We start from the raw sequence: 27,276 nt of genomic DNA, 5'->3' as shown, positions 1-27,276 counted from the left end.
CAGAGGATTTATGTAGATACCTGTAAATAAAATCACAAAAAATAGCAACATATAAGGAGGTTACAGGCCAATAGACATCGTATGGTTGAGTCTGTATCCAATTGAGGTACCTGTGCAATAAGATTCAGTCATAGAATTTCTGCTGTAACATGTCTTTAGTCACAATTTTCTTTTCTTTTTTAGTCTAAACTTCCTATTTCCGTATAGCAGCAGAAGAAAGGAGGATCAGTTCCTCTTTTCTTTTTTTTTTTTTTTTTTCCATTGAGGGACATACATAGCATTTCAGCAACATCTTCTGTAATTCTGACATCCACCATCTACCTGATTCCTATCTGGCAGATAAGTAGAACTAGCCATTTGTATAACACCAGTAACATTGCTGGGGAGAATGGAAATAGTAATAACACTTCTAAAGGAAACTTGATGGAGTCAGATCCAGTGACAGGAAAACAGCAGAAATGTTAGTAAAATAAGAGACCCCGAAACACAGTATCTGTGGATTCAGGCACTTTTTGAACAAGACAATTATCAGTGGTCTGCACATAAGGAAGTTGAAATGTTATCTCCCTGAAAGCCTAAAAAGAAATAGAGTTTGTGTGTGATTTTTAAGAAGTTTCTCCCTGTGCTGCCTGATCTGTCATTACTGAATTTTGTGCCATGAGCTGAACAGGAAAGCAGTGTTCTCTCTCAGCTGCCCTGCCTAGAGAACTTTCCCAAGGCAATTATTTGTGATTGAGCTACCGTAAGTGTAATTAAATGTTTAGGCTGGCCTAAACAAATGAGTATCCTACCTCTAATGCCACAATAATGTAGTTATACCTGTTATTAGTGCTATTCCTGAAAGGCAATGAAAAAAAATCATTGAAGTTAAAAATATCAGCTACTCTTTGCATATTCATCACTGAAGCAAGTGAAAAGGCTGCCTAAAGAGTAGTGAACTCTCCTGAGAATTACTCTGACCTGGAGTAATGCCAGCAGGATCTTCAAAGACGTGAAAGCGTATGATTTGCAAGCTCTTATTTCCTTTTAAATCTTGCCTAATCTTTGTGGTTAAGAAAGAAGTTGATGTCTGTTTTCTCAGCTAAAGTTTACAGCTTTTTGGATGTTCATGCAGTTCTGTGTGCCACTTTTCTTTAAGTGACCTTAAGATGGTGTCAAGTGAGACAAAGATTTTTTTTGGCCTGGTCATAGTTCTAACTCAGTGCTGTGGCAAGCAAAATCACCAGGTAGGAGGGTATAGCTATTGTATTCCTGATTCTTCAGTGCTGAAAGCTGGACTTCAGCTTAAACAGCTCTTCTCTGTGATTGAACAGATAAGCTTCCAAATTTGTGTTTATTCAACGCTGAGCAGCTAAGGAATCCTGGTATGGATCAAGCAATAGGATCTTGCTCACCTGAGGCTGTGTATTCCCTACCGCACAGAGTGGATATGAGCTAATAGCTAGGTAGATACACAGGGGAGTTTTCGAACTTGGGAACAGCTGGGAACAGAGAAAGGAATGACCTGGTCTAACCACATCCACCTACCATCTGCTCACAATTCTGCTGTGCTGGATTTTCTTCTTCAGGACGTTTTCCTCCTTTCTGCACCTTGTGAAATTGGAGGAACTGGGTGTGATGAGTTATTGCATCTTCGCTCATCTCCTCCACAGAGGACTGCTGTTTAAGCCGAAGTCTAGTTTTCAATACTGAAGTAATGACTAACCTGATCTCGAAAACAACACTTTCTTTGGGCAGCAGTTTCTATTACTTCTATTAATAAAAAAAACCCTACTTCATTGCTGAAGTCTAGGGAAGCCAAAATGAAGGCTTTACCTGCCTTTCTTAAGCGCTAGAATCTCCCTTAATGTTAAATAAGTATCACTAAGGAGCATCTCCCCCATCTGATATACACGCCACACAGATACAATTTCTGATCTTAGTTAGGATTTTGTAATGCTCTCTGCCAGGGGAAGAGAGCACTTCACCACTCTTCACCGTACCATCCATTTTCCCATAAAATGAGGGCACAGTCACAAACCAGAGTGCAGGGCAGATGAGCCTAAAGGGAGTTCCCCTGTACCAAAGGCCATAGGACACTGACAGTATCTTGTGTCTCTCCTGCAATTTGCTGTGCCATATTGCAGCTTTGATCCTTGAACTAAGAGCCTTAAATTATAATGGCTGGGTGGTGCATGCCATTTTGCAATGTGAGGTCTTTTATAGGCTAAACAACGTCAGTCCTTTCAGTCTTTCCTCATAATTCATGTTTTCTAGACCTCTGATCTCTCAAGTGGTCATCATTTAGGCCTTTCTGAACTCTGCATCTCATATGTGGTTGCCGGCAGTTGTAGGGGATTAGTTTTGATGCTTCGTTGCTCTTAGGTTCTGTATTGCTATGGGAATTCTTTGCTTGTGACTGCTCTTCTGTGTCACCTCATTGTTACAATGGTGTATCCCTTTCGGCCTGTGTATCACAGTAAAATAACTGAATGATCATCTATGAGTTAATAATTATTGAATTAGAGGGTGTAAGGAGCCAAAAGAGGCCTTCTCATCTGTCATTTGACTGACCACAGAAATATGTGTTCATATATAATATGTGTATAGTTCAAAGGGAAAATAATGTAATCAAGGGGGAGATGCAGTGGCTGAGTGTATTGGGCAATGTGTGGTGCTATTTCCAGTGACGGTGGGAGGAGGTCACAGAATGCAGGACTCCATATCAGTCACTGCCTTGTGCCTCCCAGGCTTCACACATGCTCTTTCCATCAAAGTATTCTTTCAGTTAACACTCTGAATGATAATGGTCCGATTAAACAAAGAAAACGTATGATTCTAAAAATGGGATAAATGATTAGAATTTGCATAAGGCAAACAAGCTGTGTAGCTCATCATGTTGCTCCTAATCCCCAACATCATTGCTGTTCCATGCTTGGACATCTCTCATTGCATTGTCAGTGATTCAGGGAACACCAGCTAATGTCTTGTGACTACACTTGCACACATACACTTCGAATTTCTTACACCCCTTGTTGTCTTTAGTGGAATCTTTTTTTTTAAATAGCTTTCTTCTTCAGAGCAGATTGCACGTGTGTTTAAAGTTGTTACCATCTTTTCACTCCTCCAAGTCAGCATTCCTTTTGTAATTTCTCGGTGGCACTCAAGAAAACAGAAAGACCTCCCATAAATGAATTGAGTTTAGAAAAGGCAAATATGCCTATGCCAAAGCCTATTCACAAAAAAAAGTGATTGCGGCAAGTTTAAGGTGGAAGGACGAGCCACCACAGCACTCTCTGCCTTGGTCTGGTAGACCAGAAGTCTCCACTTCTTTTATCTGCAATCCTAAAAGTCCCATTCAGCAAAGTGTTTAAGCAAGTCCATAAATGCCTTGGAGAAAAACTAGCTGTGAGTGCTGTGTTCATTTAGCAGGCAGTAGCCGGCCAGCTTAAGCTGGTAGAAGGATGTTAGTACTTGAAGCTGTTCAGCTGCGCAGCGCAGAGTTCAGCTTTGGCCCTGTGTTTGGAGGAGGATTCATCTAGTTTTTAGGCAGGATTTTTGGTCTATATGGAGCTGAGTGTTGCTTCTGCCAGACAGCTTAAACCTAATGTAGGTCCATCCATCCTACAGGAAGATTGATGGTAAAATTTAGATAGCGGTAGATGTACATTTGCTTCTGTGTTTCTGAGGCAGGAGCTTCCGTGAGGCTAAGCAAGCTGAATGTCTTTTTTGCCACAAAAAGTGTTTTCAGTGAGACTTAATCCTCTGTTACATGGGAATATTTATGTTACATACCCGTATCTTTACACTGTATCTTCAACATGAACAAAGGAACTTTTGATTTTTTTCTTCTGCGGCAATTCTGAGATTTTTCCTTTAGAGTGAGAGAGAGCAAGTGAGAGAGAATGAGAAATGACTTGGAATTATAAGGTGAGCAAAATGATATTCCTGCTTTCATGAAAAAATAATCAGAAATCTAACAGTGCGTGCCTTCCACGTGTTAAAGTCAAAAGTATAATGAAGCAAAACATTCCCTTTTAAGGTAGCCAGCAGAGGGAGTATTGCAATGCGATGAATGCAGATAGCTTCAAATAGCAGGGAAGTTGTTTGAGTCTGAATTTTAGTTTTTGCATTTCGAGTTTTATTTGACATGACTTACTGCTTTGTTGACTAAAATCTGTTTATGTTTCAGAACAGTAACAATATTAATTATTGGTGCAATTTAATATTTTACATTTCCTACCTAGTGCTTTTGCTAAAATCTAGGATTTCTTTTGGTGCAAATGAACTGTTGCTTTTGAATGTACCTATGCAAATAAACCTAACAAATATTTTCTTACAGATTGCACTGTATTTCTGATGCAAATAGCAGTTTACAAAACCTAATGGAAGAAATAATCCAGCAATGCAAAATACTGGGAGCCATGAACTTTTCGGTTTTGTGCGATCATATTTTACCAAGGAATTTCTTGCACATTTATCCTCTACTTAACACAGTAAATCTTAATGCCTCTTCACTGGTTTGCCACCTCATCTGCTGGGCAGTCCTTGTTTTACTGGTGCTAAAGCTGTGCTAAGGAATTTGTGAGTGAGAGACTTGTCCTGCAGCACAGTAAGGGACTGAAATGCAGCTTGTATTTGTTAAAGGGAGAATTTATTGCTCTGCACAAGCTGAGTCTGACCAGGCACGTCATCCCATCCTCTAGATGGCACCTAGGTTATGCACCTTGCTTTATCTTGGCCAACATTTGTGCTAGGCTGTGTGTGTAACAGGAGTATTAATGTCAGGGAGGGAGATAATGTTTTTGGCTTTGAGCTGTAAAATTTTTTCATGTTTGCAACTGGTTTACTGAAAGGAATCAAAGAAGCTGCCTGGTGTCTCCTTTAGAGTGCAGCAGGCCACCGGCTTGTGGCATTTGCTGCTAATGCAGTCCTGCACTTACTGAGTCACATTAGACAAAATCGTGATGGGGGTCCTGATTTACTTCTGGGGCCAGGTTATTGGGCTGTAATGTTTAAGCAGTCATTGAACATAAACAGAAGGCTGTGACTTCAGCTGGCAGGAGGGGGAAATGCACTGAGGTTTTGGCAACTGCTCTTACAATATTTAGCTATTTCACTAGCTCTGCACATTGTTTTGCTATTGATTCCAATCGCTTCTCTGTCTTACCTTCATCTAGTATTACCACCTTGAGTGATGGCAGTTGCCAAAGCCTTATGCATTTGCTCACATACTCCTAGTGAAGCTGGAACTGCTTAACCATTTGGAGGCTTTCCAGTGAAGGCACTAAACACATCTAGAGCACAGCACTTATGCGGAGACCTCTGTGTGTTGTTTTCTCATCCCACTAGTTAGTTTAGTGCAAATTCTTAAAAATCAGCAGAACTGGCAGAAAGTAACTGCTCTGTTTGGGAACAATAACAAGCTCTCACATTTCACTGAATCATGGAAGCACTGGGGTTGGAAGGTGCCCCTGCAGATTGTCTGGTCCAACCGCCCTGCTTGAGGAGGGTCACCTAGAGCAGGTTGCCCCAGGACTGTGTCCAGTCAGGTTTTGAGTGTCTCCAAGGATGGAGACTCCACAGCCTCTCTGGGCAACCTGTTCTACTGTTCAACCATCCTCACAGTAAAAAAAAAGTGTTTTCTTATGTTCAAGTATAATTTTCTGTTTTTCAGTTTGTGCCCATTGCACCTCCCCCTGTCACTGGGCTCCACCGACAAGAGTCTGTGACTGAAAATTCGTTTCCTATCATTGTTGGGTGGACAGGGTTACATCAAAGGACCTATCCGTTGTAAACTTCCCCCTTCTGCTCTGAGTATGACTCTTTTGGCTCAATTTGCACAGAACCCCTGCCCCCGCCAAAAGCACAAGGAGAACTAATCCCACAAATCCTAACAGAATACACACTTCACCAGCTAAGGGGAAAATAAAACACATATGAGAGATGGTGGAGCAAATGCCTGGACTTCCAGAAGCACTGAGAGGTCAAAGTCCCATAGAAGAAGATAAGAATGGCACCTCCAGCCTTTTACTTGCCCTGTTGTGACCTTGCTTGTCACCATGGGAAACGAAGTGGGCTTAGAAATTCCATCCTTACTAGAAGTCAGCTCTGGGCTGCTCTTATCTGTTAGGCGGAGGGCTTTGATTGACATAGCAGGAATTGAGGCCTCTAGGGCCTCCTCGAGGCAACTCCATGCCAGGGTACATCTGGTAGTGGAGGCCCCAAAAAGCTACCTCTAGTCAAAATTCTGACTCCTGCTCTTCCCATTAGCAGCACTGGGATGCACATTTTCAGTCCCAGGCCTGCGTCAGGAATGATGGCTGACATTGTTAGTTGGTGCCCTTTACACCTGGAACTTGTTTCCTCATTTCCCATGAAGTTTGAAGGCAATGGTGGGGCTTCTACTTTTGCTTCATTTGCGTAATTTTGAAAAATACCCCACAACACCAAATAATTTCAGGTTGTTTTATTTTTTTCAGTCTGGCATAGCTGTATTGGAAGGATAGATGGGCCCTAAGAGATCTCTGCCCTAATCTTTTTGTAATTTAATTTATAACTATCCTAGGGGACAGTTGGGCATCTTCGTTACTTAGTTGCTACTTGCCTGAGCGTTTTTTATCTTAGTTTATTGCCATCTGTAAATTTATGTTCAGAACACTGTTGAAGAGGCAGTGCTGTTACTGCTGAGCAGCTGCTCCTCTGCTCGTTGCTGTGTTAGCCAACTGCTACACAGTTCATGCCATTCGATCATTATGTGAAATGCTAGTCTCTGCTGCCTTAATGCTGGTCATTTCTGTCCTGGTGATAGTAGGATGTGACATTATTGAAGGAGCTCAATTACATGTATCACTGATTGCACACAGTGAAGGACATGTTGCTCTGCTGGCTACGTGACTTGTGTTGCAGTTACATTGCCATTTGGTGGGGCTTAATTGTGTGAAAGTGATTTTGGACTTGGTTTGAAGCACTGAACTTCCCTCCCCCCTTCAGTTTTTATTCTGATTCTTTTGTCAAGAGAAAATACCAATCTTTTTATTCTGGGCCTCCTCAGAGATGTTTTGAGCGTTCAAAGTTGGACAAGTACAAGACAGAACGGTAAAAATGTTCTTACGAAATACTCTCAGAACTGAGACAGACCTCCCTTCTCTCTCCAACGTTTTACTTGTTTCAAATCCATTCATTTTCCTCTGTTTCCTTGGCTTACCACAGCTCCCTTCTGGCAATAACCTTGTTTTCCTAGTGCCTTCCCTCTTCTAATTTACCCTCTACATTTTGAAGCCTGGAATTATAAACTCTATGATGTGTACTTAGTTGCGATTTGAAATTTGTCTTCCAGTAGAAGGATGGACTCCTCTCTGAGAGAACGCTCTGATGGATGTGACATGTAACTAAAGCCAAGGGCTCTTGTATTCTAATTTCACTGCTGCCATTCATTTGCATTTCTTTTAGAAACGTCTTTCATTGTTTATTATCTCAGTTTTCAGATTTTGAAATGTGCTGATAATTCTAGTGATGGCGTTATCCAAACCTCATGAGATAGGTGTCCAGCATTAGAGTAAAAAGGCTACCATTTATATAGCCCTTCAGTCTAGATGTTAATAGACTGAGGTTGGAGTCAGCTAAATATTTATATTGGTTACGTTTGTAGAATTTCTGACTATAGCCGTACCTGAAGCTGACAGACAGCAAGTACTGTTTTCATCTCAGCAAGACTTGTGATTTCATTTTCTTTTGCCTTGAGAAATAGCTTCATTCTGATGGTTAAACAGAAAAAGACTGAGACTGCCTGAATGTAGCTATTTGGTACAAAGACATTTCCTAATATTAAATGTGTGATTTTGATCTTTCTGCTCTCAGCCACTGATGTGCATGTGCTCTGATAACTGATATGTGTAGCGCACTTGATATAAACCTCCAAAATGACATCAAAAATTTCTTCCACCTCTGATTCAGGCTTTGATATGAGTACTATCCAGTTATTTAAATGCAGAACAGTTCTGCATGTATTTACGTTGCATTTGTAGAATTTGGACAGTAACAATTACGTCTCTGCTTTATAGTGTAAACCTCCTCTCTGGATTTGAAGATGGATTCATGAGAGTTTTTAAATCTACTGACAAGGAACAATTTCCTTCCGACTTATCTGAACGTGAAATGTGCCTTGGGACTGAGCTTTGAAAGATGTGGCCAAAAGTCACATTTTAGCCTATGCATAAATAAAAATAAAAATTAAAAAGCTTTAGTTAAGAAGTATGTTGAAGCAAAAATTAAGAAATAGAACTAGAAAGACATCAATAACTAAAATGGCAAGTATAACTTCCGAAGTCATCACGTATAGTAAATACATTGTGTTCTTAAGTCCCTTTCTAGTAATCCATACTATTGTGTTGCGTGTTCATTGTTAACTAATTATTTTCTCTTTATTCATAGACCCCAGAGCCAGTTGAAAACTATGTCAGTGAAGGAGAGTTTGAAGATGATCTGAGCTCTTCCACCCCCAGCACAATAGAGCTGGAGATACGTGGATCCAGCCAAGAAACAGATGAAGATTATTTTGAGACCCTATCGCATCAGAGTGGATCTTTGTCAGATGTGAAAACTGAGCCTTATGAGAGTGCATCAGACACAGAATCTGTTGCCAGTGATGTAACTGGGGAAACTTGCTTGGGTTCAAACTGCCTTTCTACTGAAAAAAAAGATCTGTGCTGTAGTTTTCCTAAAGCAAAGGCAGAAACAACACTTTATGAACATAAGTGCTCAAGGCAACCAGAATTTAGCCAGCAGGTGCAGTTAGAAGTGTCTTCCAAAATAAAAGTAGCATCAAGGAAAAATGAATTTTGCATACAAACGGCGAAGTCAGAAGGTGAAGAAGTGGAGGATGAAGAACAAACATTAACTAGTGATATTTCCAAAAAAGAGAACCAAGTGAGCGAACGGGGCGTTGTATCAAAGACAGACAGAAAGCCGGTAATAGAAGGATTGCAAACTAAAGCAGAATTTGAAAGCAGAAAAGTGAAATCCTATACCAACTCAGTACCTGCTGAAGATGCTGTTACAGGACAGAAGAAACAGCCTGCAGTATTAAGTATTGCTTGTTTCAAAGCAAACTCGGAAAGTTGCTTGATTTTTCCAGAGATACAGAAACTTTCTTTCCAGTCAGATGCAGCACCAAGCTGTAGTTTACCTAATATTCATTTTGAAACAAATGGAACTTACCGTGAAAGTTACACTGAGGCATCTGACTATAACTGTGAACTAAATCCTATGTCCAATATAAAATGCAGCAGGAGGAACTCAGTTAACGGTGAGGAAATCACAGGTAAAAGGATAAAACAAGGAAGTACAGAGGCCATGTTGACATCAGATTCATTCTTTTACCAGAGCCGCCTCAAATCAAAATCTCAGCCACCACTCATGAGGTCAGAGATTGCAGAAAGTAAAACATGGCACAGCGTACCTGAAAATATAAGTGCTCAAGGCAAGAGAGAGTATGTGGGGAACTGTTATCATCTGACAGACAAATTTAGATGGTCGTGTTCCAGAATACATCTTCAAGGGCTGGATTTTGAATACACTTGGAAAAACTTAGGAAGGGTAGCTGTCAGCCCTGAAAAAACAATAGAAGTAGATGGCAAATTTGACATAAAAAGATCCCTTCTTAATACCAGTGTAGACTTAAATGGAGGTCAACTTTCTCAACCAGCAGGCTCCTGCCAATATGTTGATTTTAATTTGCACTCTAAATCAGAGACATGTGGCCTTAGCCCAGAAGCAACAGGTTCGTGTGCCGATAGCTTATCTTCAGCACTGATAGATGCTTGTGAGTGCAATCCAAAACAAAAAGAGACTTTATCTGCTGTGGCTTGTGAGCCAGTGATCATAAATGCTGAAGAACTAATACAAAATGATCAGTACAAATCTGAGACGGATTGGGAAGCGCATAGATTTCCTTGTGATATTAGCATTGAATCTGGCTTTGGTGACGCTGAGTACCCAGCAGCCTGTCTCGTAGGTTTTCCTGATGTTGTAGAAAGCAGAGATTGTGATTATTCTGTGAACTATGTTTCCACTGGTAAAACACAGCAGAACAGTTTGGAGGACAATGGCCTTGATTCTGAGTTGTCAGGTATGGAAGTCACGGTAGGGAAAAGAGGATTAGAAGAACCTTCTAACCTTGGTTTTGGTTGGAAAGTCCTGGAAACTACATTGCAACCAGGTGGCAGTAACATTAGGGCAGAGCAAAAAGATTCAGTACAGCAAAATACAAATCGCAAAACTGGTGCCTTAAGGAGTCACGGTGAGCCAGTAACAAATGAACATCCGACTTATCAAAGAAAGGATGAGGACAGTGTCTTCGCTCTTGAAATGACTCCCAGATCAGCTTATATATGCCAGGGAAGACATTTAGTGAATCTTCCAGAGTTAAAGCCTGCCTTGATTATAATATCTGTAGAGCAGAAAGGATTACAGTCCAAGACACTAAATGATGACCTTTCTACTGAAACAGTAACTGGAACACTGAGAGACATAGTGAGCAAAGATTTGGTGTCTCCTCAAGGTGTCAGCAAAGCTCATGATGATCCAGAGAGAGTTCTGAGAGAATGCTATAGCTGTGAAGAACAAATTCTGTCCATCCACCCCTTTCCTAGTAGTGCAGAGGTACTCCCTGCTTGGGATACAGCTGAAGAAAAATCAGAATTTTCACAACAGCAAAGAGAGAAAACAGATTTGGTTTCATCCTTAGGTTTCAGCTGTAGTAATTCCACAGTAACAAGTGGAAAGGTGGAATCTAGGAGTGTTACTCTGCCCTTGGGCAATGATATACTTGTTGCAGAAGACGGGGCAGATAAATGTGATGAAGCAGTCTTGAAATCACATAGCAGAACTGGGGTTACAACTTCTGAGGTAGAGCCCCACAGAACAAGGACAAATTTTGAGTTAGAGACAGAACGATTGAAAAAGTCATGGGCTGAAACAAGAGATAATCAGGTGACCAACGAAGAGGAATTCAAAGTACATCAAGGTAGAGAGGAAGACATATATATAACCACGGCAATAACACTGGAAATGGACAGTGTAAGCAATCTGTGTCAGGGAGATGGTACTGATGACCTTCAAGGGCCCAACATCACCTCTGAACAAGCAATAGGCAAGCAAGGAACCAAAGGCTGTAATGGTTCAAAGGAACAAATGCATATTTGTGAAGATCCTTTTACTAGAGGAAAAAAAGAGGGCTGTGCCACAGAAGACACAGCCAGCTCTAGCAAAGACAGTGCACTGAATCTGGATGTGTCTGATGTCTGTAACTATTCTGTAAAAAGGGAGACCCATAATGCCTGCAGGGTAGGCCTAGATAATATAAGTACCTGCAGCACTAACAGTGAGGAGATGGATGAGCACTCCTACCACCTCCTGGGAAGTAACAGCAGTCTCCATAAAGCTGTGCAAAAACCAGCAAAGAATGGAAATACTGGGAAATCTCCCAGGTTTTTGGTTTTCTCAAAAATGACATCTTTCAGGAAAACGAAGCCTGCCACAGCAGAAACTCAAGGAAGCAGCAGCTTCTTTGGAAGCAAGGCGAAAACAGAAGAACTGGATGTTGGGAAAGAAGATGAAGACACTGAAAGTTTGCAGTCTTTTAAAAGTTACTCATCTGGTTTTGGTTTCCACAGGAAGGAAAGCTATGCCTCTGAGTATTCTGATGACGATGATTTATTCTATGAGAGACCTGCAGGACTATTCAACAGAATGAGCCTGAGGAAGGCTTCTGGCTCTGGAAGGATACTGATGGAAGATATAGATACAAATTCTACTTCTCCCACACTGGCAGCTGTCAAATATGCAGATGGACAAGATTCAGCTTCATTTGAAAACAATGACAATGAATCTTTGGAATACCCACGAATTAGAAAATCCTTCCCTGAAAATGAGTGCAAAAGAAACAAAAACCCTGAGGGCAAGAAGTTCAGAACAAGGCTGGCCTTGGCACACAAATCCCTCTCAAGCTTATTTGAATCCAAATCTCCAGAAAAAGAAAACACTGAGCAAAGCTCTAGAGTATCACTGAAATGTGAAAAGGAGAAAGCCAAACTTCGCCAGGGCACCTGGAAAGCTTTTCTAAAAAGCAAGGAAGCAGATGGACTAAAAAGGCCTATCCTGGCAAGCTTATTACCCACACAGGAGAGTCTTAACACAAGTAGGGACCATGTGGTGAGAACATCAGTAGAGAGACAGGACAGTTCCAATGGGCAAGCATTTTTGAAAACAGGAAAAGCTAATGGCTCCTTGACAGATGTCAACTATTCTGACACCTCTGTGGAGCCTGTTGATATCTCTTCACCTGCAGATATGTGGAGAAAACAAATACAGTCCCATGACTTGGGCATGAAATATGCACAGAGCTCAGACTGTGATGAACAGCGGGAGGCCCTGGGCAACAATTTAAATACTTCTCTAGAGGAATATTGGATGAAATCTCCATTTAGTCCCAGTGACTTCCAGTTACCTTTTAGTCAGTCAAGTCCATCATGTCCCCAACTCTCAACTTGTGAAGGTAAAGATATGCCATGTAGGCCCATGAGTCCTAAACCACAGAGTCCACGATCCTCTTCTCAATGCAAGAGCTTCCGTTATCCTGGAAGAGTATGTGCCACTTCAATGATCTCTCTTGGGAACAGCACTGCAATTGACAGCAATTTAGAAGCTCCTGAGAGACCAAAGACACTGAAACCCAGAGGTAGTCTCTTACTTGCTGTACACTCATTGGACAATGAATACCAGAAGGATGACAGTGGGATAAGCAGTCAGTCCCAGATCAGCTTAAACACAGCCTCTTCCATTAGTGACATACTCAGAGATGAGGTGAGTTGCTGTCTGGGAATAATCAGTTGGTGGTTTGGTTTGCAGAGTCTTGTCTTTTCATGTGGTTGAGCAATTCCAGTGAAACTGTGCTAATAGATGAATGAACACACTGGTTAGATTGGTCCACGAAGGTGCGTCTTTGTCTAAGACAGGAAGCACTAGTAAATCTTAGAGTTTCTGTTCCTGTTCTCAGAGAATATGAACTGATGCTCACGTTAAGGGAGGATTTACCACAAAAATCTATACGAATGGAGTCATCACAACAGCGGTAATGCATAATATGCCTCAGACAGAATCACAGAATCAGATAATGGCCAAGGTTGGAAGGGACCTCTGGAGATCTTCTAGTCCAACCTCCCTGCTCAAGCCGCATCATCTAGAGCACTTTGCACAGGATCGCTTCCAGGCAGGTTTTGAATATCTCCAGGGAAGGAGACTCCATAACCTCTCTGGGCAACCTGTGCCAGTGCTCAGTCACCCTCACAGCAAAGAAGTTTTTCCTCCTGTTCAGATGGAACTTCCTGGGTTTCAGTTTGTGCCCGTTGCTGCTTGTCCTGTCACTGGGCACCACGGAGAAGAGTCTTGCCCCATCTTCTCAACACTCCCCCTTCAGATACTTGTACACATGGATCAGATCACCTCTCAGTCTTCTCCAGGCTGAACAGGCCTGGCTCTCGCAGCCTTTCTTTGTAGGAGAGATGCTCCAGTCCCCTAATCACTGTTGTAGCCCTCTGCTGGACTCTCTCCAGTAGGGCCATGTCTCTCTTGTACTGGGGAGCCCAGAACTGGACACAATACTCCAGGTGAGGCCTCCGCAGGGCTGAGGAGAGGGGCAGGATCACCTCCCTCGACCTGCTGGCAACACTCTGCCTCATGCACCCCAGGAGACCATTGGCCTTCTTGGCCACAAGGGCACATTGCTGGCTCGTGCTTAACTTGTTGTCCACCAGGACTCCCAGGTCCTTCTCTGCAGAGCTGCTTTCCAACAGGTCAGCCCCCAGCCTGTACTGGTGCAGGGGGTTATTCCTCCCTAGGTGCAGGACCCTGCACTTGCCTTTGTGGAACTTCAGGAGGTTCCTCTCCGCCCAGCTCTCCAGCCTGTCCAGGTCCCTCTGCATGGCAGCACAGTCTTCTGGTGTGTCAGCCACTCCCCCCAGTTTAGTCTCATCAGCAAACTTGCTGAGGGTGCACTCCGTGCCTTTATCCAGGTCACTGATGAATACACTGAACAAGACTGGACCCAGGACTGACCCCTGGGGGAACACTGCTAGCTACAGGCCTCCAACTAGGCTTTGCCCCACTGACAACCCTCTGAGTTCTGCCATCCAGCCAGTTCTCAATCCACCTCACCGTCCACTCATCTAACCCACACTTCCTGAGCTTACCTAAGAGGATGTGATGGGAGACAGTGTCCAAAGCCTTGCTGAAGTCCAGGTGGACAACATCCACTGCTCTCCCCTCATCTACCCAGCCAGTCATTCCATCCGAGAAGGCTGTCAGATTGGTCAAGCATAATTTCCCTTTGGTGAATCCGTGCTGACTACTCCTGATCACCTCCTTGTCCTCCCTATGCTTAGTGATGACCTCCAGGAGGAGCTGTTCCATCACTTTTCCAGGGATGGAGGTGAGGCTGACAGGCCTGTAGTTTCCTGGCTCCTCCTTCTTGCCCTTTTTGAAGACTGGGGTGACACTAGCTGTCTTCCAGGCCTCAGGCACCTCTCCTGTTCTCCATGACATTTCCAAGATGATTGAGAGTGGCCTAGCAATAACATCCGCCAGCTCCCTCATCACTCGTGGGTGCATCCCATCAGGGCCCATGGATTTGTGGATGTCAGGTTTGGACAAATGATCTCTAAGCTGATCCTCCTCAACAAAGGGAATAAAAAACAGAAAAAAACAGACTGCGCAGACAGACACTGCCCTTTCTTAAAGCCAAGTCTTTAGTCTTACAGCTCTAAGACAAGGGAGAGTCAAGCCTCATGACTGTGTGGTAAATAGGTTTCTGAGAATGAAAGGCAACATCAGTTCCTATCACTAGCAGCCACTTTTAGAAGTAAAATCCTTTTTTTTTTAGACAGTGAACAGCTGTCTTTCAAAATACACTATCATTTTACAGTCATCATAGCTGTCCGTTGATTGCTGCTAGAGTCTTGTTCCACTTTTTCTACTGCAAAAAGAAAAAAGAAACATGGACTCTCTCTGGGTTTTCTTTTTATATTGTAATGTACTCTAATCTTGGTAACCAATTAGTTTACTTGTGACAGACTGGTTTTCACAGAGATATTTGTCTAATGAAGTCTTGAAAATGTCCAAGGATGGAGATTCTACCAGCTCTTTGGGCAACGTGTTCTGAGGAAAAATTTTTTCCTAATACCCAAACAGAATTATCCGAACTACAGTTTCTGCCCATTGTCCCTTGTTGTGTTGTCTGGCACTGCTAAGAAGAGTTTGGATCCATCATCTATAGAACTAGCCTTCAAATTTTTATAGACTGCTGTTACATTGCTTTTAGTGTCCTTTTCACCAGCTTGAACAAACCTAGTTCCCCTAACCTCTCCTCACACATTTCCAGTGAAACTTTTTGTTTGTTTCTTTGTTTCTTTGTTTTTAGCTAATGCTGTGTGGAATCTAAAGAAGCACACGGGTGGCAACATCAGAAGTGAGGGCTGTAGTACTGGAATAGCTGTGGGTGAAAAGGGAAAGAGAATTTGCTTTATTGCCTTATGTCCCCTGCTTTACTTGAGCAGATCTCTTGTTTTCATGGGCATCAACTTAATGTACAAACTTTATACTGGACGCCACATTCCAAACAAGAGACCTGCAGTATTACACCAGCCTAGAAGAATGCAAGATACTTGGGTTGCACAAAGTACTCTTAACACACTGTCAACAGATGAAGCCTTTCAGAGGATGAATAAAATCACTGACCTGTAAATACCCTAATACCTAGATACCCAAAAGAGTATCTAGAAAAGAATGGAGAGAAGAGGCATATGTAAAGCCTTGAATAGGCAAGCCCACATCCTAGAATGCAACCATTAGGCACAAATAAACAATTACTTAAATTGTTTGCTAAATTAAATAACTTAAGAAAAGCCATGGCAAATTTAGATAGTATCTAAGCCATATAAAAACAATATAATTTTACTGATTATTCTGGGGGCTGCAGAATATGATATCTGAAATTGGTTAAATGCACCTAGAGCCTAGAAATTAATGTAACTGTCCCAGCTTTCAGGATACAACATCTAATCTATTAAAGCAGATAAGGCTTTTGTTTATTCCCAAGGTAGGTTTATTTGGCATTGTGAAATGAAGTAGAACTGTATCCAGTTCTGTAGCCAATGGCTTTTGATAAGTAAAGCTGTTTTTATCAGGAAGTTCTGAAAATACAGCAGAGGCATTGAACAAAGTACGCCTGCAGTTTACGTCTTTCCAACATAGATTTAATTAGCATCTAAACATTAAGGATGATCTTCCTTATGTATGTTGCTAACCAAAAAGGTCATAAAATTAAGTTTAATGATGGATTAAAAGAAAAATTATTTTATGTTCCACACTGGTAGAGGGCATGACTGGATGGAATGCTAGAAAAATGCATAATTGTAGAGTTCTTTGAGCTCAAATCCCTGCATGCGCTTCACTGGGGAGACAGGGATATATTCCCCAAGCCCCCAGCTAGGTATTTTGCCAGTGGTCTCAGTATTTTTCATGCTATAGTGGTGCACCAGACTTTAATGGATCAGCTGCCATTCTGATTCCCTGTTGCCATCCACTTCCTGAGAGAGTTTGTCAGCTAGCATTTTTTGAATTTAGTATAGCATCTTTGGGGTAGCACAGTGGGGTTAGGTCTTCTCTTCCTCTGTATCATGCACCCTTGTTCTTCAGTCCTATGTAAAGATACAGTATTGAAATCTCCAAATTTCAACACCTAGGCAGCTGGTTGGCATCTATTCCTGCTGAACAGTCACCATTTTATGTGTAGTTTAGGATGCACTGGCATTTCTCTAGGGTGCGGCATCTGTATCTCGTCTTGGAGGTCAGAAAATCCAGGAGATTTTGCTTCACAGCGTTCCTGATGAGTCGTTGAGACTCGAGGTTGGCCTATGCTCTACCCTGTACGTCAGGTCTAGAAACGTATGAGCTTTCAGAGAGCCTTTGCTCAACAGACTGCCTCATAAGAAAGACGGGCAGAGTTGGAAAAGTGACTAGGAAAGGAGAAAAGGGATAAATTATCTTCAAAAAAGGGCCAATTTGTATTCCAGTCTAAGAATCAAAAGCTTCTATGCCCGCATAATGGTCCAGTGGGAACCTTTCCCAAATTGCTCTTCTTCACAACAAAGACTCTCTTGAAGCATGCGTGATATACAGTTAACAAGTAGTATCTGAATTTCACCTTAAGTAAATATTTAGTTTACCAATTTCTCTTCCCAGTACCGTACACTGCACTGAGTTTGACTTTAGAGTCCGTTCTTCGTTCTTTAAAAGGCAGAAGGGGCTTGACCTTTTACTGAGATTTACCTGAACCTTTCAGATGCTTCAGCACTGAATGGTTTGTCTTATATGCTGCGAGGAGGAGACACAGCAATACAGGCAAGCAATATGCACACTCATTTGATCTGGACCCCTGGGCCAAGGTAACAGGACTGTTTACAGAACAGCAGTGTAGTGCTCTGTTCACTGGGGTTAGTTGAGAATTTAGTCAGTGATTGTACAAAGCTTCAACATGCAAGCACGCACATCTGGCTTACCACACGCTGGGGAGCCTCACTCAGCAAACTGCCCGCAGCAACAAGCAGTGGGAGAATGATCGCTTACCAGAGCATCAGCCAGATTTCTCTGTGAAGCTTTGCCCCCATGTGGATGTCCCTTCCTGCTCTTCTTCCCCTTCAGCTTGGAAACTGTACATGTGGGTGCCCGTGGCTCTGTGCAAGAGCAGGACTGAAAAGGTCCTACCCTTTGCTGCATCCTCGCAGTTTGGTGCATCAGGGTAGCTAGTGCCCTCAAGGGGTACTGCTGGCAGTACTTCTGGGCTGGGAAACATGGAGTGCATGTCCTTGACACCTCTGGCTACCGCATTGGTTAACACTCCTCAGCACGCTGAAATGCAGAACAGCCCCTCTCTCATCACCTGCTAATGGTTAACATTCTCCAGCTTACATCCAGGACCAAGATGTTATGCTGGTAACAGCAAGATGGAACAGCTCTACACAATTAGCAGTTTACCGAAGTGGCAGTATTTTGCATTGCATGGGCCTTATAGAGGCCCATTAATATAATTAATTAAATTGTTTGTGACACAGTTTTACTTAGGTAATTATGCTATCCAGCAGGCAAGAGCAGACTGTCCTAATATATCCTGTATTTGCAGTCTGTGCAGCCTCCTTGCCTTCCCTAATGTGATGGAGTTAGGCATAGACTGCCAGCAGGATAAACTCTGCTTTCTGCAGAGCATGTAGCAGGTGTGCAGGGTTATAGACTGGCCAGTGGCAAAGAAGAATTGGTCTGGGGCACGACTGCTGGTTAATTCAGAGTAGAAAGGAAATGCCAGTAACAGTTTAAGGATTATTGTGTCTGGGTTGTTCAAATGAGCTGTGAGAAACTGGAGGGATACTATTGTCAGGACACAAAATTTTCTTGGTACAAAAACAGATTCCTGAGACCATTCCTTCCTTGATACAGTTATCTCCCACCTTAAATTTTACTGACTTTAACACTGATGCTACCTTGATTAGTAGTTCGATTCTTTGGGACATGCTTGATTTTAATTTTTTCCGGTATAAAAGTTGTATTTTTTTGCAGCCATACACATTAAAAGAAAATGAGAGTGAGGTGCAAAGCACTGGGTTTAATATGTCAGACCTGCAGGCATCTAGGAAGCATTTTCACTTTTTATAGCTGAAGTACAGTGGGAAAAGCACAGACTGACAAGACTGGGCATTATTGCATTTTCAAAGACGCTATCTGTCTTCGTAAACAATACTATACAGACAGAGTGACCTAAATCCTAGTTGTAATGTTATTGTAATATGCCATCTAGAATGAAGGTGAAAAGGGCATGGTCCTGTGCAGAGGCAATGTATATTGCACTGTCTCAAAGGGCAGCAGAGCTGCTGCTGCTTCAGGATGGAGTGCCCCTCAGCCTCAGGAGGGTAGGACAGGCTGGCTTCAGCCTTCCAGCCTTTGTGGGAAGGCTTTTTCTTCCGGCCAGTTCTGGAACTAGACAACTGAGCTATGCTATCCCCTTTTCAACCTGATTTAAAGCAAACAAAATTTCCAACCAACAAACGTGTTTTCACCTGTTGCTTGTAAAACAGGAGTCTAAACAGCAATGTCAGACACCACCTGAAAAGAGGCCAAGTGAGAAATGGGTTCCCCATCACAAAAGGAGGCCCCCCCAGGTTCCACCATCCCCACACCCTCTCTTAACCCTTGAGAGCAAAGCCCGGAGGCTTTCCTTCATTGCTCCAGATGAAAAAGCCAAGGAGATTCCAGAGAGGAAGAGGAAGAAACCTAAACCCCTCTATAAGTGCTTCAGCTTCGATGATGTTTGGATGGAGAGGAACCAAAAAAGGAAGCTAGAGAAGGAGAGACAGCCAGAGAGAGGAATTCAAACACAGCACCTCCCAGAAGACCAGTTAAAAGTAAGAAACCACCGTCCTCCTCATTCTCTGGCAGTCTTCCTCTTTGTGCTGCGGCTGCTCCTTTCTGCCGTTGTCATATTCCTCTCCTTGCACTGTGACTTGTACCAGTTCTCTCTGCTTCTCTTTGAGCTTGGTAGTCTGTGGAGACCTATTGTATAACACTGAACTCACCCATACAGTGATTATCTTGAAAGGTGATGGTTGTTTTAGTCACTGTAAGTGAGCAGTTCCTGCCCTATGCCATGCTGAACAATAGGATGCGATTACATCAGATTGCTCTGGGGGCTGAAAGACAGGGAGGACAAGGAGCAAATCCAAGTTATCTTCTATCAGTATAAATTAAACTGATGAAATCTCATTCAGTGCCCTGTAGCATTGCCATATCACTTTGAAAAGTGACTTGTAAACTAGATTTCCCTTATATCTGAGGCCAGTTCCATTCTTACTGAGGAAAGACTTCTAGCACTTCCTCTATGAAGTGCTTGGGAGAATCTCATCTACACCATGGGAGACTTTAAGATCAGGGTTATGATTGTTTGTGACAAACTTTGTGGCTGCTATGAGTCACACTAATGGCATCCACTACTTTTGGATCCAGAGCAAAGGTCTGTTCCCTTCAGGGAGAGCCATGAATCTGCATTCAGGAGCCAAATTTAGCTCTTAGACATAAAACACCAAACTTCTGGAGAAAAAGGATATGAGGTAGAGGGAAAACTCTGTGCAACTCCTGCTAATAAAATAGAAGAAGCTTTTGAGCAAGCTTGAAAACAAGTAGTAGATTTTCAAAAAAAAGCTTTCCTTGGGGCTTTCTCTTTTGGTCTGTTCTCTTCATTTGTTTTGCTTTCTCTCTGTTGTGCTTGTTGCCTCTTTCTGGTTGCTCTTACATCAAAATGACAATGTCTGAGAAAGCTGAGGCCCTGATCCTACCAGCATTGCAGCACATGCTTGAGCTTAGGTGCATAAATAGTTCTTTTGCTGCTGAGGCAGAAACCATTCACCAGGCAAACCTAAATTTGTCTGCTAGGGCTCACGGGGAGCTCCTAAGCGTCTACCTGTGAGTGTCTCATATCACATCCAGCGGACACCTGAGACAGAAAGCCAGGCTAATTCCAGAAGAAGGGTTTCTAAAGGTGCTATTTTGTATTTCTTTGCCTCTTCCAAATGTAGCCAGCTGAGGATGGGAGGAGTGTTGGTGTGTTGGTCATGATTCTGGTATGTGTTGTCCTCAGTTCAGCGAGGATGCTCAGCCCCACTATTACCTATATGTCGAACACAATGAATAGTACTCCTGAGGCACTAGGTGTATGCTAACGTTAAAACAAAGTGGTGTTATTTTTCCACCTTGTTCAGAGTTCTGAGAGAATGATCAGTGGTGTAAGGACATGAAACTAGCTAGGGAAGATGTGACCCTGGCATACTTAGGCTCAGTGGTAAACAGAAGCCATTAAAACGTGCTAAAAATATTTCTTACAATTGCTTGACAAACACAGATAGTGATGAAAATCTAGCCCATGCTGCAGGGCATGTTGGCCAGCCCTGAGACCATTAGTGCTTCTAGGAAGAGCAACTAGTTACCTCAGTAGCTTTCCCTAGAGCCGTCAGCTGAAGTGCTATTTTGTTGATTAACTGCACGTTTTGATGCCACCAGAAAACAACTTCTCCTTTAAATATTCCCACCCTTATTTTCTGGTATTGACTTACCTTTAAACTGTGATCAGCTGTGTAATGGGTGGCAGCTGCCCCTGCTCCCACTGGGGTACCCTCTTCTAACACCCCATACCTGCCTTTCTGGTGTATTAGCTTTTGGGTAGTAGAGAGGAGTAGAAGGTATGCAGCAGTGTGCAGGTAGATGTGCTGATTACTGTTTCCATTTACCTTTTTTTTTTTTTTTTGAGCTGAGTGTGTTAAGTATGTTATTGACTCAGTCTTTATCTTTGTGTGCAGGCCAAGACAGTATAATGCTAAGTTTAACTGAGAGAACTGTTGAGATTCAAGGCCTATTTTCTATATGCTCATACAACTGCATTCCTTGGCCTATATTGTTTAGTTATAATAGTCATCATGTTGTTTCTCTTTCCTATTGTGTTTTATTCTGTCTTTGCAATGCTCTATTACTGTAATAGTGCTGGCTTTGGCTATATTTGAAATTAATACAATGGTTTCCTTTATTCATACCCCCAGATGTGGTGGGAGTGCTGTCACAAGCTGCAGTGTTGGGGGCAGAAGGATGCCCAACTCCCTTTTTGTAAGGAGAAATAAGTTATCACAAAAGAAGCTTTGTAAGGCATTTATTTTCTGTTGTGGTTTTGTGACTGAAACTAGGCAACCGTAAGGGGCTTTGGAGATCTGAAATGGCAAGTCTGATGTTTTTTGACACATGGCTGCCTTGGGATGTGTGGCTTCAGTTATGACAAGTCATATTGTGTTAAGTCAAGATCAGGTCAGCATACAAGGTGATGTAATGCTGCAATATTGTGGAAGCAGCTAAATAGGGCAGACTAGGGAGGAAGAGAAAGCTAATCCTCAGCAGAAATCAGCACTGAAGGCTATTATTCTATCATTTGGATCAACATATGCAAATGAATATAGAGGTAGTATCAGACTATTTTGAAGGCTAGCAGTTGGGATTCAGAGGGAGGCTGACATAAGCAGTCAATAAACTACCTTTAAAGAATAACCACAGAAATACCAGTCCAAAACAATACTAAATACTGCTCTTTGTTTTGCTTAGGTCCAGGAAGCTGCTGATCTGCTTTAAATGGGAGCAGTCTGTGTAAATCCCTAGAGTCAAACTCAAAGCTTGACCCAGCTGTCCTTTATAATGAAATGCTACCAGTAACAAGCCAAGCATCTTCTGATCTTGTACCTTAAAGTGTTAACATTTAACTGGTCATTGCAAGCCTTTGACCATTACATCCCCTGAAGTGGAATAAGAGAAACTCAGGTGACTCGAGTGGAATCAATTTTCTTTTGCTTGGCCGTAGGCTCTGCCCTTCACATGGTGAAGGGTTTCTCAGTGAGGCCTGGGGTATTTTTACTTTTTTTTAAATGCAGTATAAATTCCCCAGCTGGAGCAGAGTCAATGCCCTAAAACACTGATACATATAATGCTGTAATGGTCATAGGCTCTGTTTTGGGAATTAGTTTTGGAAGAATTGCTTTAGTGATATTGTCTAACTGCCTGTCTGCTCCCATCCTTCTCTTTCCTATTTCAACAAAAAGTTAAAAACCTGACTGTTAAGCTTGATGCCTATGCAGTGCACCGTAATAAAGGCACAGACATGGCTTCTGTGTGCATTTGTCAGAGCACAATTTCTGCACTACCAAATTAGAGAGATTCCTAAAAGGCACATCAGAGGAATATACCCAGAGGGGGCCTGGTACAGAAAAAGCTCTATATTTTATTTTGAAAGAGAAATGAGAAGCAGTGAAAAATAGATCTGTAGCTTAAGGTCCTGGATACTGCTTGTGGACACCTGACTCTACCCCATCCAAAATAAAAGAAAATCAACTTTTGCAATGTGCTAGCATGGTTATGAGTACTATGGGCCCATCAGAGGCATTTCAAGAGAGCAATGAATGCCCTTTGGAGGGAGGGATTGAAAAAGACAAATCTCCCTCTGTTGTGCACCTAACAAGCCACAGACACACGACCAGGGGTAAATGCCTCTCCCAGGGACTGAACTCTTCAGTGGGGGAGTACTCTGTGCATAATGAGCCTAGAAATAATCCTCTTGAACCCATGGAAGAAAGTGTAGAAGGGAGGGTCTTTACTACACTCTGCTCCCTCCTTTCCCCTTCCTTCCCTTGTGTGACAGGAGAAACGCTGCCCATATAGTATCAACATCTCTGAAGGTGCTTCCTTTCCCTGCTTGGGATTGTACAGACATGGCTCCCCTAGTATAAAAGTCAAATAATAACTGTACTGGAAACCTCCTCTTATGTTGTTTTGGGCAGTAATAAAAATGAGCCTCCAGTTTTTATCGTAATGGCCCTGAGGCAGCATCTTAAATGTAACAATAATGCCTTCTATCACCTCTCATGTAAGTAACCTAGACTTTACTGATGGCATCTTCAGAGCTGTAGTTCAGTATGTAGCCTGGTTTGCGTTATCTCGTCTCTGGAAGAGCGTGTGCTGCCACCTGGGCTCTGTTGGTATTTTCTAAATAAACGGGTGCTGCTGAGGTTAACTTGAACAGTGTTCCTGCCATCACTCTGGAGATTATAATTGGTACTAAAATATTTGCTGTGTTCTCCTTGTTTCAGGAAAGTAAGTCCAGGAAGATTAAAGGAAACTAGGCACAGAGCAGCTGCTTGGACAGCGTGTGGCTTTTCAATGCATTTGGTTTGCTGTTTCCTTTTGGAAGGATGTTTTGGCTAATAGTTGTCTTTGAAAAAGAAGGCTTTAACAGGAGGGTTGCTCAGCAGGATACTTACGGTGGAGGTGTGAAGCAGGCTTTAGGACATGGTATGGGATGGTAGGGAGAGAGAAAGATCCTAGAGAAACTACTGAACCTCAGTATCCCAAACTCTTGCTTCAGTGAAAGATGGAGACAAAACTGAATGTCGCAGTAGGAAAAGGAAGGGGCAATAGTGATAAAGAGATGAAGAATGGCTATGCCCATAGGACCAGTGCTTACTGACCTGCTGCCTTCCAGGTCACCTCCCAGGAACAGATATTTTCTGTGGATGTCAGCCATGGGAGATATGGAGTGGAGAAAAGAAAAAAAAATACAAACAAAATCTGCATTACACATTAAGTATTACAAGTTTCAGTGTCTTTCATTACAACCTGCGTCACTCATCGTCTGTGAGGTCATGCGCTGTACGTGATACATGTCTCCGTGTCTTTTCTACCTTTAGCCAACACAAGTTATTAATTCAACGAGATCTGGCAATGGTATAGAGGTTTCAAAGTTTCATAAAGTTCTATAAGTTTCATGAAACCAGTCAGCCAGATCAAGGAGGGAGACATCCGATCTGTATCATTAACTGAAGGAAAGAATATAGTGTTAGCTGAATGTTATACAGCTGGAGACTTTTACCAATAAACCTCTGAAGGGAAAAGCTTTACTCTTTAAATAACAGAAGAGCAACTGTGAGACATTAGTTGTAGGAAACAAGTCTTAATTAGTTCTGTAGCTGACAGGATGACTTGTGATGGTGATTTGCTCTTCCCCTCACAAGGTACGCTTCATAGCAAGGAGAGTAATGTTCTGTGAAAATTGGTATGTGTTTAGAATGAGGTAGTACCTGAACTGTGGAGCCAGTGCTTGGTTATCCTCTGGTTCTTATCCCCTTGCAGCTTTCTTTGCCTTCTCACTATGTTTTTTAACCTCTCTAGCCATAATCATCCATGTGTGTAGATGTCTGCTAACGTACTACTTACTTACATCAGCAGGCATCGGAGATGGAAAGAGGTGTTCCATGATGGATGCTATATTTTGTACTGTGGGGTATCTAAGTTTAATCTCTTGTCTCTTTTTTCATCTCTTGTTGCAGGCTGGAATGAGTCCATCCGTTACTTCTGCTGTTGCCTTTGACATTCTGCCACTTAAGCTGCATCCATTTTCCCAGAGCACTCCAACAGGCTTAGACTGCGTCGGCTGGAAACAGCGCATTTCCTTTCCTGGTGTGTACGCTGTTCTTACTTCGAAACGTGTTGTGAGAGAACTAACCTCTGGTTCATTCAGCATGGAAACTGTATAATAAGCACTCTAACCTATTTCTGTTGCATGCTGCATCCATACATGAAAGATATCTGAGTAGAAATATGCTTTGGAGTTAATTCTGCCATGTGCTTTTCAAGCTCTAATTTGTTCTATCCCTCTGAGTGAAGACCCAGCATGCTGCTCAGAAGCAGTGGTCAGGTGCATCGCTGTTCCTAAGCAAGTTATGCTGCCCAAAGGGGACCCCTGAGAGGCTTCTGCCCAGGGGGCTGGTTTAGATTCACAAAGTGCTGCTGCACTCTCCCCCTGAACTTTTAGGCTCCATTGCTACAGAGCTGCAAAGCTCTCCTGTATCAGAGAGCCATATGACATCAGCTTGAAAAAGATGACCTTTGCAAAGTATGTAATGAATTTAATCCTCTCAGTGTGTTTTCTTAGCAAGGGAAGGCTTGTAATTTATTTCGTCTCACTTTGACATAGTGTAGAAGGACAGACTGCATTTTTCGCTACATCATTCTTAAAACACTCAGTTAAAAGCCTCACAATTAGACTTACTATTAGCATGTAACCTTGTTGTAGTGTTAATCAATAGTTTGGGTCTAATGCATGGATGCAACTTGTTTCCTACCAACTGTGGTAGTTAAAGATCACTAATGGCAATGATAGTGTGTTTGGTGTAGAAATGTTTTGTTGTCTCATGAGAACTCCAGCTCACCCAAGATAATGTCATATACATCATGCTCTTGAATTTGATTTCTGCAGCCAAAACAGACTCCCTGCCTTCGGTTTGCTAGAGAATGCTGCAGTAGGTGCGGTAAGGTTTCTCTAAGTTGCTAATTAGGCACTAAAGCAGCTGAATGAGTCTGTAGGGGTAGAAGTTCCCTGTACTTTAAATTGTCTTAAAGGAAAAATATGTGCTGTATTTTATGTGGTGTTTTCATGAGGAATATGCATGAAGTATGATGTCTGTTTCACTTCTAATGACTGACACGTCTTCAAAATTAAAATGCAATTCCCATAGATTATTAAACAGTGAGACTTATCTTTGCCAGGTTTTTAAATTTTCCATCTGACAGCGCCTGCCCAAACACTGCAGATATTTCTATTACAGTACATCAGGGTGGGATAAGGGAAGCGGACTTCAGAGGAGTTGTCTGGTGATTAGGAATCTAGCCAGCAAAAGCCAACCGCAGTTGGGTGCCAAGCTGCCATTTCTGCTTCTGAAAGTCTCCCTGTACCATTGATTAAATGCTACTGGAATTACTTAATTAAGAGGACATAACCTCGTGCTAATTATATAAGAGTCTAATGGTCATCATATTTTGTCAAGCAAAATAGGTTTGCTTTCTGGCACTTTGTACAGTTCACGCATGGAGTCTTGAGGCTTCATCTGGAAATAAGATGCTACTTACCATGGTGTCAGGAGCCGTGCCTCTGCTCTGTCAGTGCGGAGGGCTTTGATTACTTGCCTGTCAAAAGCATCTGGTATTGCCCCAACACTTAGGACCAGCTGAATTAAAAAGGTTGTAGCTTTACCCCTTAGAAATCCCAAATGGAAAGCCATCATTGTCAAGTTGTCTGTGCATCTGAGACATCAGCCAAAATCCCTAAGCACCACTGTCATAGAAGTAAATTCTGAGCCACAGCTGATACAGATGTCATTATAGTTCCCAGCTGGGGGCGTTTAACTGAGGAGTGAGTCTGTGTGTGTCTGTGAATTTTGGGGAGAGAGGGAGTGAATGTAGATTGGGAGTGTTGGTAGTGCCCTGGGTGTTCTGAAGCTATCTAAAACTGGGGAGTGAAACCTGATTCATCTGAGATTCACACAGTCTTCCTAAGGTGAGTACAAGTGAGTGTTTCATACCATGACCTAAGCCTAGACCTCAGGAATTTCTGTGAAGTGCAGCAAAACAAACAAAATGCTGTAGCAAAACCCTTCTACCACCAAAAAACACGCTGGTGAGGAAGAAAACTGAGCAGAGAAAGAGCTGTAATACTTACACCACTGCCATCTCTGGTTAGCTACTGCTTCTGGGCTTCATGTGAGGCTCTTTAGGGGTTTTAAGGATGTGTACGTGTTCTTCCTGTGGTATAATATAGCTGGAAAGAAAAATACAGGT

At 42.4% G+C, this 27,276-nt stretch overlaps 1 protein-coding gene across 1 annotated transcript in view; it reads left to right on the top strand.

Moving 5' to 3' along the window:
- ARHGEF4 (Rho guanine nucleotide exchange factor 4) overlaps nt 1–27,276 on the top strand; it is a 232,115-nt gene that overhangs the window by 93,353 nt on the left and 111,486 nt on the right. Inside the window, exons 4-6 of the mRNA XM_068953975.1 lie at nt 8,413–12,843; nt 19,161–19,487; nt 24,990–25,119. Of these exons, the coding sequence (XP_068810076.1) occupies nt 8,413–12,843; nt 19,161–19,487; nt 24,990–25,119 (4,888 nt within the window). The remainder of the gene's footprint in view (nt 1–8,412; nt 12,844–19,160; nt 19,488–24,989; nt 25,120–27,276) is intronic.

Source organism: Struthio camelus, chromosome 9, assembly GCF_040807025.1.
Source record: "Struthio camelus isolate bStrCam1 chromosome 9, bStrCam1.hap1, whole genome shotgun sequence".
In the NCBI taxonomy this organism is placed as follows: Eukaryota; Metazoa; Chordata; class Aves; order Struthioniformes; family Struthionidae; genus Struthio; species Struthio camelus.
Note: the sequence above shows the minus strand (reverse complement) of the source record. Positions and strands in the feature narration are given on the sequence as shown.